This window comes from Phalangium opilio, unplaced genomic scaffold (assembly GCF_054372755.1).
Source record: "Phalangium opilio isolate 3A_F unplaced genomic scaffold, DU_Popi_V2 ptg000013l_1, whole genome shotgun sequence".
Classification (NCBI taxonomy): Eukaryota; Metazoa; Arthropoda; class Arachnida; order Opiliones; family Phalangiidae; genus Phalangium; species Phalangium opilio.
The window spans coordinates 14125639-14144741 of NW_028324148.1; the positions used below are offsets into that span (position 1 = coordinate 14125639).

General features: G+C 36.9%; 4 protein-coding genes across 6 annotated transcripts; 3 read left to right on the forward strand and 1 right to left on the reverse strand.

The window, feature by feature from the left end:
- The first annotated feature begins 111 nt into the window (after positions 1–111).
- On the forward strand, positions 112–3400 carry LOC149709374 (uncharacterized). 2 transcript variants are annotated; one of them, XM_089864736.1, is made up of 4 exons: positions 112–1320; positions 1795–1820; positions 2490–2618; positions 2984–3400. In XM_089864736.1, exons 1-4 carry the CDS (start codon positions 360–362, stop codon positions 3326–3328), a joined length of 1461 nt encoding a protein of 486 aa, XP_089720862.1. In that variant the 5' UTR covers positions 112–359; the 3' UTR covers positions 3329–3400. The 2 variants fall into 2 exon arrangements, with proteins under 2 accessions (XP_089720862.1, XP_089720861.1); XM_089864735.1 differs by having other exon boundaries at positions 114–1320; positions 1795–2618.
- An 882-nt stretch (positions 3401–4282) lies between these two features.
- On the forward strand, positions 4283–6839 carry LOC149709375 (LETM1 domain-containing protein 1). Its single transcript, XM_089864737.1, has 9 exons — positions 4283–4459; positions 4609–4796; positions 4888–5000; positions 5060–5142; positions 5213–5399; positions 5479–5580; positions 6272–6415; positions 6480–6576; positions 6670–6839. Exons 1-9 carry the CDS (start codon positions 4416–4418, stop codon positions 6747–6749), a joined length of 1038 nt encoding a protein of 345 aa, XP_089720863.1. The 5' UTR covers positions 4283–4415; the 3' UTR covers positions 6750–6839.
- Positions 6840–7904: 1065 nt separating this feature from the next.
- LOC149709376 (uncharacterized) lies at positions 7905–14857 on the reverse strand. Of its 2 annotated transcripts, none has more exons than XM_089864740.1 (10): positions 14706–14857; positions 14276–14444; positions 14008–14184; positions 13699–13937; positions 12301–12724; positions 10771–11646; positions 9566–9648; positions 9312–9474; positions 9098–9246; positions 7905–8498 (listed from the first exon to the last, which is right to left on the reverse strand). In XM_089864740.1, the coding sequence occupies exons 2-10, from the start codon at positions 14334–14336 to the stop codon at positions 8262–8264; spliced, it is 2409 nt and encodes an 802-aa protein (XP_089720866.1). In that variant the 5' UTR covers positions 14337–14444; positions 14706–14857; the 3' UTR covers positions 7905–8261. The 2 variants fall into 2 exon arrangements, with proteins under 2 accessions (XP_089720866.1, XP_089720865.1); XM_089864739.1 differs by having other exon boundaries at positions 14008–14187.
- A 91-nt stretch (positions 14858–14948) lies between these two features.
- LOC149709377 (U6 small nuclear RNA (adenine-(43)-N(6))-methyltransferase) lies at positions 14949–18304 on the forward strand. Its single transcript, XM_089864741.1, has 7 exons — positions 14949–15335; positions 15878–16018; positions 16096–16354; positions 16426–16495; positions 16563–16655; positions 16736–16867; positions 17838–18304. The coding sequence occupies exons 1-7, from the start codon at positions 15026–15028 to the stop codon at positions 18255–18257; spliced, it is 1425 nt and encodes a 474-aa protein (XP_089720867.1). The 5' UTR covers positions 14949–15025; the 3' UTR covers positions 18258–18304.
- Positions 18305–19103: the final 799 nt, after the last annotated feature.

Sequence of the window (19103 nt, forward strand, 5' to 3'; positions counted from 1 at the left end):
ACATTTTAAAAATTTATTGGACAATGTCTAGTGTCCTGTGCTTATTTCCGGCCCTGCTGAAGCTGTTCCCCATTGGCTGCCTATGTTGGCTGAAAGTTTTTGCCACCACGGAGTAATATTAGTATTAACAAAGCTTTATTTGAACCTTCTACCGAGCAATTTTTCATTTCAACTCCACTAATGCTACTCCACGTAAAAGCCGATGGAAAACGACCCCTATCCTTTCTCTGCTGTTGTCTAGCCCCCATTAGAAAGTTTGACAGTATATGTGCTCATAGATCTGCTCATGTATCTGCTATAAAAAGGCTACTCTCGTCACGTGGTTCGGTTATTTTTGAACGAGATTTCGGTTAAGAATAATGCCAAGTGATCCCGGGAAAGAAAGAATCGCGATTTCACATTTTGTGGACTCGCTTAGAAATGAATTTTCATTATATGGTGGGCCACCGGCAAATTTGTGCGTAACAGGAGGCATATGGAACACTTTACCAAAAGATATCCAAGGATACATTAGAAAGGAATATGTTTCGCCTGTCGTTCGAAACTTCCTCGAAGCTCATCCCAAAATATTCTTCATTAGTGGTTCCGGAAACGCAACCACTATCGACGTTGCCTCGCAAATCGAGGTTTATGAATATTTGAAAAACATTTTATCGACGCCTAAAATTGTCAAAATCCAAAATGATAATATCGAAATTGAGGTGCAAGCGATTAATTATTTCACCTGCGTCATGCAAATGCTATGGACCGATTCGGGTGTTGTAATGAAAACGAACTTTGGTACAATATATTGCAACGCTCCTCAGTATATCAAAAACTTTGTTCAGAAAGAATACGGAAATTTAAACGAATTCGTAGCCACGCACCATGAAATTTTCCCCGAAACTCGAAGTGGCGCTGGTGTTCGAATTAATCCAAAAATCCAAGAATACATTGTACAATTGCGCCAAACCAAAACATCAGAATGGGAATCTAAGTCTACGCAATCCGAATCTGGATCAAATTCCACTTACGAAGATTGCGATGAAAAAACGGCCATTTTTCATTTCGCTAACGAATTTCGCAAATATCATTTAGTTTGGATAAAGCACGAATATTTGTCGGTTTTTTTTAACAGAGCCCCGAAAGAAATTATTGATTATTTAAAACACGTTTACGGCGAACGATGCTTTGCTAAATTCCTAGAAAAGCACAAATCTATATTCCCCAAATCGCCTTGCAGTATTTTTGTTAGAGTCGTCTCGGCTGACGTCGTATCGAATTATGTAACTAGGCTGCCAAGTTGGAGCTCAAGTTCTTCAAATTCTTCAAGCTCTAATGGTTAGTATGGAACCCAAATCCCCCCACTAGTTCACGTTACAGTGCCAAGATGACGTCAAAAAGAAACAGAGCTATCTCAGTTGTGACGTCAGTCCCTAGGTAAAACGTCAGGGGCTTAGCTCTGGCAGTGCGCGGCCATGTTTGGTACCACTTTGGTTCTACGGGGAAATAGCATGGGTGACGTCACACTATGGCTTCTGAGTGCATCATGTTCTCGCTTATTGGCGACAGGTGGCGTTCGAACCCGATACTATGAAGCGCCACCTATCATCAATAAGCGGAAGTGTGATGTGTTCCCAGTCCTTATCCAAAATAAAAGAAAGTACTGTGACGTCATTGATGGTCTATTGGCACTACTCGGTCTAAAGATACTCTAGTTCACGGGAGCGATTTTTACAAGTGTCTATGACGTAGTGATAACGTTTCCACAATTTATGCTAAATATTAATTTCTTTATATTTGGTTTCATTACAGAACGAGGCGCAACAGCCTCTAATGCGGTAAATCTTGAAGATTTCTTAGCTCCTACCCTAAACACTAAATCACCGAATAGTTTACTTGGACCGCCCCCCAGTATTAAACCAACAATTACTTCAGTTCCTCCATTAACTAGCTCTCATGGTATTCAAAACGCGTTCACTTATAGTTCAGGGAACAGCCATACATTAGCTGCAACCAGGAACATCCATACATTCGCTGCAACAACACTAACTAACACCACTACAAGTAGTTTACTCGGACAACCCCCCTTAAATACCTCTGTTAAACCCACAAATACCACAGAAATCAGCTCCTCCGCCTATAATAGCGCTGCCAACACCTTCTACTATAAATTTGGCAATTTTAATGCAAATACAGTCGCTGCAACAACACTAACTACCACCACCACTACAAGTAGTTTACTCGGGCAACCCCCCTTAAATAGCGCTGTTAAACCCACAAATACCACAGAAATCAGCTCATCCGCCTATAATAGCGCTGCCAACGCCTTCTACTATAAATTTGGCAATTTTAGTGCAAATACAATCGTTGCACCTCCGTTAACTAACACTGGCAGTTTATTAGTTCATTCACCAGTCATTACCCCTGGTGTTGGTACCGCGCAAAATAACGCAGTGTTGACAAATCCAATGAACACTCTTATTTTCACGCCACTCGCTACAAATCAGGTTAATTCAAGTACCATTGGTCAGCGTTTACCAAGTTATGGAGCGTTTGTAACTAGCACGCCATCTGTACTTCAAAATTCCAGTTACAATCATCAGAAACAAATTAATTCTACTAGCAACAAGTCATGTGTAAGTTTTATAGTACGACGACGACATGCTACTTTTCTATTCAAGGCTTATTTTAGTTACTCTGTCTACTAATGATAACTATAAGTCTCGGCTGTGGTTTAGTTTAAATAAATGCCACTAGATGCTCCCATAGTCGAGGGGTGGAGTTTCATCGCCCGCTAAGCTTAGCCTATAGTCCTAGACTTGTTTTAGCTCCGCCCTCGTGGATGGGTTGCGATTGGTTCGTGCATTTGTCAAGGGGGTGCCGAAGATTAGCCAGCGTGTTAGAAGCGCCACTTGCTAGAACTTTATAAATTTTTCCACGAAATTTACAGTTTCTTGCGTAGATGTTATTCGTTAACTAATTAACTGTTTGTGATTAACAGGCGAGTTCCTCAACTAACCCTCTAACAACAACAAAAGCGAATTCAGTTGAGAAGGTTAAAACATCGTTAATTAATTTTAGCGAAGCGCCCTCGCAACCCTCCAAGTCTATATTCACTTCTGCTTGGAGTTCTGATAAGACTTCCGATAATGCATCGCATTTGCGCAAGGACAAAGATTCTTTTGTCGATGGCAATTATGAAATTGATGATACGTTGCTAGATCTTTATTCAAAGCTAATAGTGGCTACTGATACTGAAACGTCTGCCAAGCCCTCAGTACACAAGAACATTGAATGCCAAACTATCTCATCGGGAGAAGTATTCAGTTTAAAATTGTTTCATTGAAAAAGAAAATTGTGTATTTTCTTAATAAAAATATTTGTTTGATCTGAAAATAAATTGTTAAAAACCGCTTAATGAGTGATTTTTATTGAGAAATCAGGGTCAAAACCACTTTATTCCCGATGCATATGCCAAGGCTTAATGAGTGATTTTAATTGGGAAATCAGGGTCAAAATTGTGCGTCGTCTGCTTCAGAGTCGAAGATATTGGAACATTTCGCCTTTCAAGCAGGCGCCGCCTCATTTGGACCAAGATTTCTCAGTAAAAAATCGCGTCTAAAGCCTCGGGAAAAAATTGGATTATATGAAGTTTAGAGTATTCTTATTTGCCTCAATTCTTTACATTCTATTCCAGGCTTAGTTATGGTTTCTAAAAAAAAAAAAAAAAAAAATTGACTTAACGACAATGACATGCGAAAACATGCTAGTTCACAGTTCCAGCTACATTTACCCCGCAGTTGTGAAAAACTGAACCGACCTAGTTTTTTGTAGGCGAAATTAGCCAACTTGTTTTAACTCTTCACATTTTATTACAAACTTCTAGGCTGAGAAGCTAAAAATGGTTTTAAGAAATAAAAAAAAAAATTAGGCTTACCAATAATGACTTGGTAAAGCCTGAAAATTTATAGTTTCCCAATCAAAGATGCTCCTTGACTTCAGTAAGTTCAGTGATGAGAACTGAACCGACCTCGTAGTTCGTAAGGCCGTATGCTGATTGGCTGCTTAAGCAGTCTTGGAAATAAGTATTTTTTTTTTTGTAACTAGTCCTCAGTACCAGTGACCCACAACCTCTACAAAATTAAACTGGTTTTTGGGACTGTCTATTTTTTTCCAATCCTATTACAAGATTCATGGTCCCATGGAGTATATTTTTGTAGCAAGAAAGGCGGGAACCAGTCAAGGCTAGGAGTGTATATCCATGAAGTAGAAGCTGAAGCCGACTATGCAAATATCGTCTGCTACAGTGTCTGCTAAATGGTGAAATATAATTGGGCGTTGGTTTATTTAAAGAAATGTTAAATTCCGTTAATAATAATAATAATAATAATCAACCCGTAAATTATGAATCTTAAGAATTTAAATACATCGATATGATTAAAAGTTTCTACGCAAGATCAACTGCAAAAAATGCGTCGTAAGTTTACCTAAGTATTTAAGCATATCATAAGTAAATATTTTAGTCATCGTAATAAGTATAACATACCTTAACATTTTATTGCAATAATTAATCCGCAAGGGAGCGCTTTGAAAATTGAAAATAAATTTTTATGAAATATTCTTTAGGTTGTTGTTCTATCATGGCAGAAATTTGTCACAAAAATCGACAGTACCAGGAAGTCGATATGTGAAACCTCTAGTCGGAATTAAGGAATATTTTATCCAGAAATGCTTTAAATTTATACGTAGCTATGAATTAATTTTAGAGAAGAAATTTCCTAGGGCTTTTAAAGTTTATCAAGTATTTTCCGTAGGTACGTGCATATTTTAAGTCTAACGAGTGCTCTGCGTAGGTTTTAGGTCTCTTTCCGCAAATAATAAATATTTTGGTAATATCGGTTATAGGAACGAAAGAACTATATAGCGATATAAAAGAGTATATTAGAATATCGCAGGAATTGCGAAAAGGCAAAGCTGTTAGGGATCTTAAACGCAGAGAATTAGAAATATATTTCCAGGTAAAACAATGAAAAAAAAAAAGCCAAACACCGAACCCTAAACAACATTATCTCATTAGGTTCCTAAAGATCTGTTAAAAGTTTCTCCAACACTAGCAATTGCCGCGTTTCCATTTGCCAATTATGTTATATTTCCATTAGCGTAAGAATGCATGGTTTAAATTGAAATCTGACGCAATCTATTTAAAAAAAATTAAAATTATTAACTTCAGATACGCCTTTCCCAAACAATTTCTTTCATCCCATTACTGGAGTTTGCAACAAAAACTAGATTTTTCGTTAAAATCGCAACGTCGAAAATTACTTCACTATCGACCCGTTTTCCGTATTATTCAAGCTAAAGTTAAACAAGTGCAGGATGCGACTCTTAATGACGTCTGCTCAAATATATTCTATAAGGTTGATTAACTTACGTATTTCTTGTGGTATAAAATTGGCCTATTTTTCCGGCACAATGTTTAATGATTTTCATTAAAAGATTGGAAGTGGCGATCATCCAACAATTGCTGATATTATCAGAGTGAAGCCATTATTTGAAGGCCGTCCTTATTCGTTGTATTCATTAACATCAATGCACTTGGTATGAAAAAAAGCTTCCTTGAAGTTTGCTTCTGTTAGGGCACATTTTGATGGTCACTGTACTTGGTCAATGTTGTCTACTTATTTGAATTTTATTCCGATTGCTTTATGTTGTCAGCTTATATGACCTTCTGAGTGGTCTGTGTTGTCGTCTAATTATTTTACCTTTCTTCTGATTGGTCTGTGTTGTCGTCTAATTATTTTACCTTTCTTCTGATTGGTTTATGTTGTCAACTTATATGACCTTTCTTTTGATTGGTTTATGTTGTCGACTTTTATGACCTTTCTTTTGATTGGTTTATGTTGTCGACTTTTATGACCTTTCTTTTGATTGGTTTATGTTGTCGACTTAGTTGACCTTCCTTCTGATTGGTTTATGTCGTCGACTTAGTTGACCTTTCTTTTGATTGGTTTATGTGGTCGACTTATTTGACCTTTCTTTTGATTGGTTTATGTTGTCGACTTAGTTGACCTTTCTTTTGATTGGTTTATGTTGTCGACTTATTTGACCTTCATTCTGATTGGTCTAAATTGACGTCTATTTATTTGACATTCATTGTGATTGGTCTAAATTGACGTCTATTTATTTGACATTCATTGTGATTGGTCTTTGACCTTGTAAACGACCTTGACCAACCGTGAAACGGACCTTCCTTTCACCAAAAACCTTAATTGGTATTCTTTCAAATTAGGCAGGGCTTTGTCGAATGCACGACTTAAGTACTAGATTAGGGAAAAGGCACAGATTATGGAACCACGCTGGTATTATGCGAGAAATGGATCTAGCCATTCTTAGAGAGGGTTTAAATGAAATGTCATTGGAGGAGTTACGAAGAGTACGCTAATTACTTTCAATTCCTCGCGATAATTTGAAAGTAAATACAAACTTAACTATTTTAGGCTTGTTTCCTTCGGGGTTTAAATCCACTGGGGCAAAGTAAAGAGGAAATCTCCGCTTGGCTGCAACAATGGATAGACGTATCTATTAACCTCGATAGTAAGTAACCTTCACGACTAAGGTTATTTTTAAGGGTTATTGGGTACATTAATTTTTGTGGGTTTTCCGTTCTCTCCTCTTTTACGTTTTTAGGAAATAGCTTGTCCTTGCTTCTGCATTTGCCATTGTTCTTGGCCTACAATCGGCCAAGTAATTGGGGTTTGATTCATTGAGAAAATTCTGCCATCTTTTAGCGTTTCTTCAGTAGCTTATTACTGTACATATGAGTCATGTAAAATAAAAAATATTTATTTGAATGTTTCTATCTTGAGTCCTGATTAATAGTTTTATCACCAAATTCCGAGAAATGGTGAAATGTTTAGCAAAATTCCGAGAAATGGTGAATGTTCAGCAAAATTCCGAGAAATCGGGAAATGTTTCGCAAAATTCCGAGGAATGGTGAATGTTTGGCAAAATTCCGAGAAATGGTTAATGTTTAGCAAATTCCGAGAAATGGTGAAATGTTTAGCAAAATTCCGAGAAATGGTTAATGTTTAGCAAAATTTCGAGAAATGGTGGATGTTTAGCAAAATTCCGAGAAATGGTGAATGTTTAGCAAAATTCCGAGAAATGGGGAAATGTTTAGCAAAATTCCGAGAAATGGTGAATGTTTAGCAAAATTCCGAGAAATGGTGAATGTTTAGCAAAATTCCGAGAAATGAATTTTTAGCAAAATTCCGAGAATGTTTAGCAAATCCCGAGAAATGGTGAATGTTCAGCAAAATTCCGAGAAATGGTGAATGTTTAGCAAATCCCGAGAAATGGTGAATGTTCAGCAAATTCTGAGAAATGGTGAATGTTTAGCAAAATTCCGAGAAATCGGGAAATGTTTCGCGAAATTCCGAGAAAACGTAAAACGTTTCGCGAAATTCTGATAAATTGGGTGATGTTTCGTAAATCCCGAGAAATGGTGAACCGTTTGGCAAAATTCTGAGAAATTGGGTAATGTTTCGGAAATCCCAGGAATGGTAAAACGTTTCGCAAAATTCCATATCGTTAAAAGTTTCGCAAAATTCCGAGATACCAACGTTTAGTGTAATGCTATTCCTATGGAGGGGGTTGTTGGTTTACGTTTTGCTCAATTACTCGGCCCCTGTTTGTCGTAGCCCTAAAATTTTAGTATGGTTGGATGGGGACAAATTGGACTATAACATACTCGGCCCCTATTTGACGCAAATTTCCCTGAGGTTTTTGTCAACTCTTTATTTCCCTGATTTTTCCAGGTTTGTATGAACCCTGTTTGAAATTGAGAATGTCAAACTCGTGTAGAAATTGCAGAGACAGCATCATTTCTAAGGACAAAAAAAATTGTAGCACAATCAGAAAAATAATTTTGAATATATTAATTTAATATTTTATTTACAATTAACCCTACTACGATAATCAATTTAATTAATTCCTTTAACATTATAGTTAAATTTATATATATATATATACACAATTATGCAATAATTAACTCTATCCTTACCAATAAGTTTCTCTCCTATAGTAATAACGCAAGCAATCCCTAAAAATCAATATCATTTACACGTTACTTTCAAATCGAATATATATATACAGAAATATAATATAATATATATGTGTCAATTGGTTAATATATGTCCTAAAAAATAAACCTTAACTATTAGTAGTAGGCCTACTATCGCAGCAGCGTTACAATTATAATCCATTAAAAGAAATCTTTTTCATAAAAGTTCGGCATTTTGCAAAGCTGGAAGAAGTAAATCGACGCAATTGACCCAAACATTGGCGCAACTAGAATGATATTGACGACCACCGTACGTTAATTTACCGCATTCATCTTCCCCAAATATTCCGCAATTAGCGTCAACGTCTAATAGACAAACGCCGCATGATTTACACAATGATTCTGTTGTTGGGCTTAAAACGGCTGAAGAAAAGTCCAATTTGATCTTTTCGGGCTGAAAATATTCAAGTTATTTTTCAAAAACTGAAAGCAAGGACATGTTAATTTTCACCCCAAATCGTCCATGTTAATTTTCACTCCATATCTTCCATGTTAATTTACACCCCATATCATCCGTGTTAATTTTCACCCCATATCTTCCATGTTAATTTTCACCCCATATCTTCCATGTTAATTTTCACCCCATATCTTCCATGTTAATTTTCACCACATATCTTCCATGTTAATTTTCACCCCATATCTTCCATGTTAATTTTCACCCCATATCTTCCATGTTAATTTTCACCCCATATCTTCCATGTTAATTTTCACCCCATATCTTCCATGTTAATTTTCACCCGATATCTTCCATGTTAATTTTCACCCCATATCTTCCATGCTAATTTTCACCCCATATCTTCCATGCTAATTTTCACCCGATATCTTCCATGTTAATTTCCACCCCATATCTTCCAAAGTCGAGGGTAAGTCCGCACAGCAACGTAATGTTTTCGTGATGCAAAAGTTATCATAGACAATGATTTTTTTTAGCTCGTAACTGAGAGCCGGAATAGATACGCAATGATTTCTATCAGCTGCATGTTATAAACTTACCAGTTTATAGAAAGACGAAATTCCACCGGCTAATTCCTCCCAAATCAGATCATTTTCGTTGAGCGAGGCTTGAATATTACCCAAGTATCGGCCAGATGCCAACGAAGATGCATAGATGCGTCGAACAATGCAGAAAACTTCAGTTACATCTGAAAGATAGGCCTGCATTTACGATCTACTTCTTAGTAAAGTCGAAGACATCTCCCGCACTTACTTTCTAAATAATCGCCAATTTCGTCCGTTTCAAAAAGTTCCTCTAGACTTTCTTGGGAAAGTTCGTTACATGCAAAGTAAAACGTTGATCGAGCTTCGTCTAAAATATCCCTACATTTTTCAAGACATCTTATCCAATCCGTCGCTACTTTATCTAAACACACCTGATTTTTGAAAAGATAATAATCATAATTCCTTCAATACCTTATGCTTACTACTATTATTTTGAATTTAAAGATCGTTTTTTTAACATACCGGGGTTTGACTTCTAATATAACTATAACGATCAGTTATTGGAAATGTATTTACACTAGTTGAATCGAAATTGACTTGTTCTCCTGCGAAAGAATGCGATAATTTGCGTCAAAAACACCATAATTTGCGCGGAAAAACGTAAAAATTTGCGCTGAAAACAGTATGCGTGAAAAAATACTAAAATTTGGGCGAAACACGGAAGAAGTTGCTTTAAAAAGGCGAAATTTGCAAATTAATCAACGAAATTATATTGGTTTGCTTTGACCTTCAAATAATCTCAAGGTTATTATTTCCTATACATAAAATACGAAACAGTGCACTGATTTCTTCAAGACTTCATCGTAGTGCTTCAAAAAGTCAAATTTCGATAATCTAGCTGAAAGCTAACTTAATACCATCATGACCTTGAAGTGACCGGGGTAAATGAAGGTCATATATATAAGTTACTAATAATTTTGCTCAAAACCAACTCGTAATCAACACAATTACGAATTTGCATATTCTGTCAAATTTGAAAGAATAAACCACTGATAGTTCATGGTAAAAAGCCATCATGACCTTTAACAGGTTTAAGAATCATAATAGCTATACGCAAAAATTCGCTCAATTAAAATCTCACCTAAACATTTTACAACTATAAATCAAGGTCAAAGATGCATTTAGACTGAACTTTAACCCCATCGCAAAGAGCCGTAAATACCTATCAGCAAAGTCATAGCTAACTCAACTTCCCGAGAGTCATCATGACCTTGAAGGTCACAAAGCCTTTGTAAACAGTAATAGCAAACAAGCACAAATAAGGGCAAAGACTTTAACCCGATTGCAAAGTCTAATTCCCTATCCACAAGGTAACTTAACGTCCCGAAGGTCATCATGACCTTGAAGGTCACAAAACCTTTGTAATCGCAAAAGCAGCAGCTGCACTAAGACTGAACTTCAACCTTATCGCAAAGAGTCGTAATTCCCTATCAGCAAGGTCATAGCTAATTCAATGTCCCTATAAGGTCATCATGACCTTGAAGGTCATCATTACCTTGAAGGTCACTAAATCTTTGCAATCGCAAAAGAAGCAACTGCACTAATACTGAACTTCAACCCTATCGCAAAGCGTCGTAATCCCCTATCAGCAAGGTCATAACTAACTCAATGTCCCGAAGGTCATCATGACCTTGTAATCGCAAAGAAGCGCAAATAAAAGCACGTACCTGTCTCAGTTGAGGACGACTCGTGGGAGCTAGTAGAAAACGTGGCACTATGATCATTACTACCATCCCCACCAGCAGGACCCATACTAATCTTATCAAAGGATATATCATCCTCGGCATACACTTTCCGACTCCGACTCGGACTATGATGAAACGAGGATATGGACAATGCGTCCAAGTTATCGGACTCGTAAAGATAAACGGGTGACTCTAAACTGTTAACGGAACCCTTATCGGAGAAAGTTGACTTCAAACCGTTACCAAGATTTAAATGGTTGTTTGTTTGGGGGTAATTATGAAAGCTTTCATCAGACGACCGATTTGTAGTTTGACCTATGAACTCTAAGGGAGAATCGCTCGATTGCAAAACGGTAGGTGTAGTTACGTCAGCGCACAGAAAATCTCCGAACTCATCAGCATGTTCTTTCACGTCACCGACTTCATTCGGGACTTGGGGGATAGTTTGAAATTGCGTCACCGGTTCTGGTTCAATCGTGGCAATTGGTGGATCAGGTTCAGATGTTACCTCTAGTGTCTTAAAGACGGCGTATTTATCTTCAGTCGCGTTCAGTTTCACCGTGCCGTTAAATTGGGCAAAGTTGTTAACGGGTGTTTGGTTTATGGGTGGGAACACGACAACCATATTGTTAGATTTGAGACTAGAATCCGCAAGCGGGGGTATTTTAGATTGGGAAGGTAGAAATTGCTGTTGCTGATGTTGTTGCTGCAAAGTTGTAGTTGGTTGATAGGAAGTTTCGATAGTGTTAGTAGGAAAGGATGAAGTCATATCGGCCTGTTTGAAATCGTCAAAATCGTCGGAGTTGCTTTGGTTTATTTGCGCAGGAGCGCTAGATTGAAAGTCTGCGAAGTCGTCCTCTGTAAAGAGGATTTCACACTATTAAACCGGGAGAACGTTACGGCGCGCCTTTAAATTACCGGGAGAACGTTATAGTAAGTTTAGATTACCGGGAGAACGTTATAGGGAGTTTAGATTACCGGGAGAACGTTATAGGGAGTTTAGATTACCGGGAGAACGTTATAGGGAGTTTAGATTACCGGGAGAACGTTATAGGGAGTTTAGATTACCGGAAGAACGTTATAGGGAGCTTAAATTACCGGGGTATCGTTATCGCGCCTTTAGATATTGTTATAGCGCCTTTAAATTACCGGGATATCGTTATGGCGCCTTTAGATATCGTTATAGCGCCTTTAAATTACCGGGATATCGTTATGGCGCCTTTAAATTAACGGGATAACGTTATGGCGCCTTTAAATTACCGGGATAACGTTATGGCGCCTTTAAATTACCGGGATAACGTTATGGCGCCTTTAAATTACCGGGATAACGTTATGGCGCCTTTAAATTACCGGGATAACGTTATGGCGCCTTTAAATTACCGGGATAACGTTATGGCGCCTTTAAATTACAGCGATCACGTTATGGCGCCTTTAAATTACCGCGATCACGTTATGGCGCCTTTAAATTACCGGGAGAATGTTATAGCGCGTTAAACAAGTCCAAATTCTTACCTGACGCATTTGTTGTATTATAAATGCTGTTCGTTTGCTTGGCAGCAACACCATTTTGATAATTAAGTACATTTGGTCCTCGATCATGAATTGGCAACTGTTGAATGGAACTAGCCATTGACACTGAGTTGGTCCTAACGTCAGGATGGACTAGGTTTAATCGCGGACCCCCACTTAGTCCCACTTGAGCATCAGTTGGAAGATGAGCCGCAAAATTAATTGGAGGTTCCATTGAAGGTACTTGCGGAGGTTGGACAACCATATTTGGTTGGTTATAAGGTTGTTGAGGAGCTACAGCAAGAGGGGGAGATTGCGCCATAACATCTGGACCTCCTTGGGGAGCCAAAAGTGGAAACCTCAGAACTGGTACAGGAGGACACGGTAATAAATGTAGGGGGTCCAAAGTCTGCACAGGGTATCCAGCCTGTTAAATAAATATTTTGTTTGTTAAATTAGGAATTCCCTGACTAGTCCCTCCTTTTGATTTTCCCTGAACTATTTAGGTCAAAAGACAGTTGTCACCGTTAACAGGGATATTTGATAAGAATATTTGTTTTAAATAAACAAGTCAATTCTTAATTTGGACAATTATCTGTTAAAAATTTCCCGGACCTTTTTGGGCTATTTTAAAATTCGCGGGACCCTTTTGGGCTATTTTAAAATTCGCGGGACCATTTTGGGCTATTTTAAAACCCCCGGGACCATTTTGGGCTATTTTAAAACCCCCGGGACCATTTTGGGCTATTTTGAAATTTCCGGGACCATTTTGGGCTATTTTGAAATTTCCGGGACCATTTTGGGCTATTTTGAAATTTTAGGGACCATTTTGGGCTATTTTGAAATTTTAGGGACCATTTTGGGCTATTTTGAAATTTCCGGGACCATTTTGGGCTATTTTGAAATTTCCGGGACCATTTTGGGCTATTTTGAAATTTCCGGGACCATTTTGGGCTATTTTGAAATTTCCGGGACCATTTTGGCCTATTTTAAAATTCCCAAGACCTTTTTGGTCTATTTTAAATTTCCCAAGACCTTTTTGGTCTATTTTAAATTTCCCAAGACCTTTTAGGTCTATTTTAAAATTCACCAAGACCCATTTGGTCTATTTTAAATTTCCCAAGACCTTTTATAACCCGTGACCTTTTTGGTCTATTTTAAATAACCCGTGACCTTTTTAATCTATTTTAAATAACCCGTGACCTTTTTGGTCTATTTTAAATTTCCCAAGACCTTTTTGGCCTATTTTAAATTTCCCAAGACCTTTTTGGTCTATTTTAAAATTCCCCAAGACCTTTTTGGTCTACTTCATAAATCCAAGAAATTTTTGGTCTATTCTTAAATTCCCAGACCTTTTTTGGTCTACTTTTAAATTCCCAGAGTAAGAAATAGCGGACTAACCTGGTAAAGTGCCACAACAGCCAAAGTTGCATAAAGTTCCTCTCGAGTCAAGACACCAAGATGAGTCTTGTTTGTCATTTCCCAAATGAGCCCCAAAACTTCCCTAGTAAGTCCAGATGATAAAAGGACTGGTAAAAGAAGATTATTGGCAATTTCGTGAGCTCCATTGGATGTAGTGTAGTTCTCAATATGGCGGTAAAGTGCCGGAACCATCTCGGTACAACACCAGGGTGGTAATCCTTTAATCATGAGATGAGAAATTTAGGGTCGTATCTTCTCTTTAAACCTTAAAAACTAAAAAAGGCTAACCAGTAGGCTTTAAATTTTTACTGGGCATTGCTGCAAAGTTAGAATTAGCGGAACCACTCGGCATCATATGCACTCCGTGATGGTGTGAATCAAAAGGCACCTTTCCGACTGTTGTTCTATGCTGGTACTTTTCTTTCGCTATTCTGTTAGTACATTCTTGCATCATCTGTTCTAAGGCTGCTAACATATTTTAAATGTATTTAAATACATTATTTTAGAAGGTACTTTCAATCCCAATTTAACGGAGATAAAGTGTTCTATGGCTTACATTTTTTATCTTTTTGCTTAAATTCCTCATTTGAGAAGCCAGATCCCTTATTGGCTGACATGATCGTCTATTTTAAATTACTTGTTCTACAATATTTAATTAACTTAAGCCGCTTTTAACAATCATAGTGAGTCATTGGTGATAAAAGCATGATGAATTGAATACATAACTAAAAGAGAAATATATAACAGTTGGACTGTGTAAATTAATGAATTGGTTTATGTTTTGTATCTAAATGTAATTATCTTTCTAACGGTAAGCCGAAAAAAGTAATTAATTCACTATTTTAGGGAGCAGGTGCAAATGCAAATTAAGTGATTCAGAATTTAAGTTGCCAAAGTTGGTAACAGATGCTAAGCCTTGGCTAAAAATACTATGCTATTTTGGTTTCGGTACCGTTTAACTTCGTAAATAATAATTATATTCGAACCTTCATTTTCAGGATCACTAATATAGATAGAAGAATCAATTCTTGTTTATCTTATCTCAAAAATGTAATCACAATTATCTTTACATGACCTCAAAATTACATGAACTTTCGCCCACAAAAAATAATTTTTATATGAAAAATTCTAGCAGGCAGGAACGGAAATAAGCAAGCTACGTTGTATAACAGACGACGCTAAAATGTGTCAGAATTGTCTGCTACAACTTCTTTAAGACTAAATATTGCTAAGCCTTATCTCACGTGTTTACGTTACGATTTATTTCGATGCTGTTAAGCCTGTTATTGTTAAACTCAAAATAACAATGCATCCCCGTAATAAATACAAAGAACAGCCTGATTTTAAGGAATTAGCGTTAAAATTCCCTGATTTTAGACAATACGTTACGCAAGACATATCGGGGAGATTTAAAGTTAATTTCAAAGATCCTCTAGCGTTACGAAGTTTGACTAAATGCCTCTTGAAAATGGATTTTGGTCTAGAAATTGATATTCCAGAAAATCACCTAATACCTACAGTGCCTCAAAGATTGAACTATTTACTATGGGTCGAAGATCTACTAAATATTTTACCAAAAATGCCCTCCGACAAACCATTCCACGTTATAGATCTAGGTATAATTAAGGGAAAAGTTCAACTAACATAACGTTATACCTTAAAAGAACGGCCTTTTTCTAAATATAAAAGGAATTAAATATTAAGAACAAAATAAATGAGCTCTTATTACAAAATAATAACTAGCAATTAATTAGTCTTAAAAACGAGGACTACTGAGCCATCCGCCATTGGTTTAGTGGCGTCTGCTAGCCCGAACCCCTTAGACTTGCGTGATTGGTTTAATTCTCACAGGCTAAAGAGAGGTTCGTTTTAGCACACCCCAATAAAAAAATGGCGGCGCAGTAGTCCACATTTTTAAGACTAATTAAATGCTAATTATTTTATAATAAGAGATCATTTATTTTTATATATATATATTTAGAAAAAGGCCGTTTTTAAGGTACAATGTTATGTTACCTGAGATTTTCCTTTAAATCTTAGTGCTGTTTAGTTAAATGTACATTAGATTGAGTTATTTCAATCCTAGCGCCATCTAGTGCTAAATAAATTTACACGCAGTAATTAATTAACGATACAGCTTAATTATTAAACGTTTTAGGAACTGGACCCAGTTGCATTTTCCCATTATTAGGAAGTAAAACACAGAAATGGAAATTCTTAGCGTCAGAAAGCAATGATGAGGGTTTTTATTGGGCCAGTAAAAATGTAGAGAAAAATAATCTTCAAGACTTAATTAACGGTAGACTCAAACAACCTGAATTTGAAACTGAAACTAAAACTCACGCAACAAGTTCTAAAAAAATCATGTTATTGTAGTTGTTAAAGTAGAGCGAGATTCTTCATTGCTTCAACTATTGGAAAACGATGAAACTCAATATGACGCAACAATGTGCAACCCTCCATTTTTCACTGACGCGAATGATGCTAATTGGGAAGCCAAATCCCGCACGAAAAAAAGACCTCCTCCTAACAGTTGCAACCCGGCTCACAAAGAGGAAATCATTTTTGACGGAGGCGAAGTGGCATTCGTCAAAAAGATGATTTCTGATAGCCAAATATTGAAAGAGAAAGTTAGGTATGATATGAAGCTGAGGCACCCAACAAGATTGACAACACGGTTGTAAAACAACATTGATTTTTAAATAGAATCTACACAACTATGTTGGGAAAGAAATGCAGTTTAAAGGAAATTAAACATCACTTGAACGAACTCAAAGTATAATGAAATCAGGCGTTGTTTAATTCTGATGTCGTAAATGCGTTTCAAATCATGTTTATTGTAGATACCTCATTTTACGACGACGGAGTTTCATCAGGGAAAAACCATGAGATGGGGAATAGCTTGGTCTTACGTCAATAACATATCTTTCAATAAAGTAATAGCACCAACCATATATGATGAGTTTTGGACACATGGGAAATTAGCTAGATAGTATCTCAACAAATTTTTTCACAGGTTTTCAGACCAGAAGTTGCTGTTAAAAAACCGACACCCGTCAGTTTCTTCATACCAAGCAACCTAAAATCAATTGATTATACTCTAGAGGCGTTAACGAAGAAATTACTCCAGCATTTTGTCGAAATAAACGTGAGAATTTGTAATTGTCTTTTTCCAGGTTGTTTTCCCATATATTTCCCCAGGTTTTTTCCCATACATGGAGTACCCCATGGAGCGAATGTTAACAAACATTTTGCTTAATTACTCGGCCTCTGTTTGCTGTAGCCCTAAGTACTTAGTATCGTTGGAAAGGGAACAAATAGGACTATAACATACTCGAAGGAAATCTCCGTATCTCTAATAGAAACAGAGTTATGGTCCTTCAAAGTTGCGTGTAATTAAGCCCATGTTAATCCCTTGGAGGGAATGTTAACGAACATTTTTCTTAATTACTCGGCCGCTGGTTGCTGTAACCCCAAGTTTTGAGTATCTTTGGAAAGATGGCAAATAGGACAATAACATACTCAAAGGACATCCCCGTATCTCTAATAGAACCAGAGTTATGGTCCTCCAAAGTTGCGCGTAATTAAGCCCATGTTAATCCCTTGGAGGGAATGTTAATGAACATTTTCCTTAATTACTCGGCCGCTGTTTGCTGTTACCCCAAGTTTTAAGTATCTTTGGAAAGATGACAAATAGGACAATAACATACTCAAAGGACATCCCCGTACCTCTAATAGAACCAGAGTTATGGTCCTCCAAAGTTGCGTGTAATTAAGCCCATGTTAATCTCTTGGAGGGAATGTTAACGAACATTTTGCTAAATTACTCAGCCCCTGTTTGAGATAACCCCAATTATTAACTGTCGTTGAAAAGAGGACAAATAGGACTATAACATACTCGAAGGAAATCTCCGTATCTCTAATAGAACCAGAGTTATGAATGTCCAATGTTGGGTGTAATTAAGCACATGTTAATAACAAAGAGTTTTGTGTAGTTGAAGCAACGCCTTCAGAGCAAGCTTACTCAAACCTCAGAAAATTCCCTGATTGTACTAAAAACTGTAAATTTCCCTGAGTTTTCCCAGATATGAACCCCTGAGATACGTTTTTCTTTACAGTTGCAGTTTCAGTTGCTGAAAGGTTCAGATACCGAAAATGTATGGAATATCAAAGCCAAAGAAAATACCTGGTCACATCAGAGACGTAAACGTAGACAAGAAAAGAGATTACAACAAATGACCGTATCGGCGGAGGAAGCCAGTTCCTCAACTTCTAGAATGGATAACGGAATTAACCAATCAAATAAGAGGGAAAATGTCGACGATGATTTAACAAAAGCGGGCCCAGCAACGAAAAAAGCTAGAGTTGAATTAAATTCTGTTGTTGATTCGGAACAAGATGAATTCATTTTAGATTGTACTTTAACACTCAAACTTGTCGGGAAAAATTTTGTTCTGGAGTTGCTGGCTTTGAATAACAGCGTTAAAAAAGAAGTGGTTCATCAAGTTTTACAGTTTTTCAAGAATAAATTCCCTTGAAGTTTGCCTGGAAAAACTATGTTTTAAATAAAATGAATCTAAATGCCTCTTGATGTTTTTTTACCCATGGAATATTATTTTAGGCCAATAGTTCTAGGTTTTGAATTCAAGACAAAATTTCATTCAAGGTAATGTATTTCCGTATAGGTTTTATGGTAATTTTCCCAACCAATGGCAATTTCGTCCATGTACCTGCATTTACTTTTCCTGGACGCTATATCGTTTTTTCCTGGACGCCATATTGTTTTTCCTGGACGCCATATCGTTTTTTCCTGGACGACATATTGTTTTTCCTGGACGCCATATTGTTTTTCCTGGACGCCATGTTTTTCCTAAACGCCATATTGTTTTTCCTGGACATATTGCATTATTTTGTTGGATTTACTTTTCCTGGTTGCTGTATATTTTTCCAGGATACTGTTTTTACATTTCCAGGACGTTTTACATCCTTTTCTCCAACAAGTATTATAACACTGGAAGAAATATACCATAATCTAAAAATCTGAAATAGAAACAGCTTCAAAACGATGTTCTATTCATTTTTCCAGGTTGTATTTATTTTTCCTGGACGTAGGCTAGCATTTATTTTTCTTGGAAGTATATGCTACTATTTATTTTTCCTGGACGTACGTTAGTATTTATTTTTCCTGGACGTACGCCAGTATTTATTTTTCCTGGGCGTACGCCAGTATTTATTTTTCCTGGACGTACGCCAGTATATATTTTTCCTGGACGTACGCCAGTATTTATTTTTCCTGGACGTACGCCAGTAATTATTTTTTCCTGGACGTACGCTAGTAATTATTTTTCCTGGACGTATGCTAGTATTTATTTTTCCTGGACGTA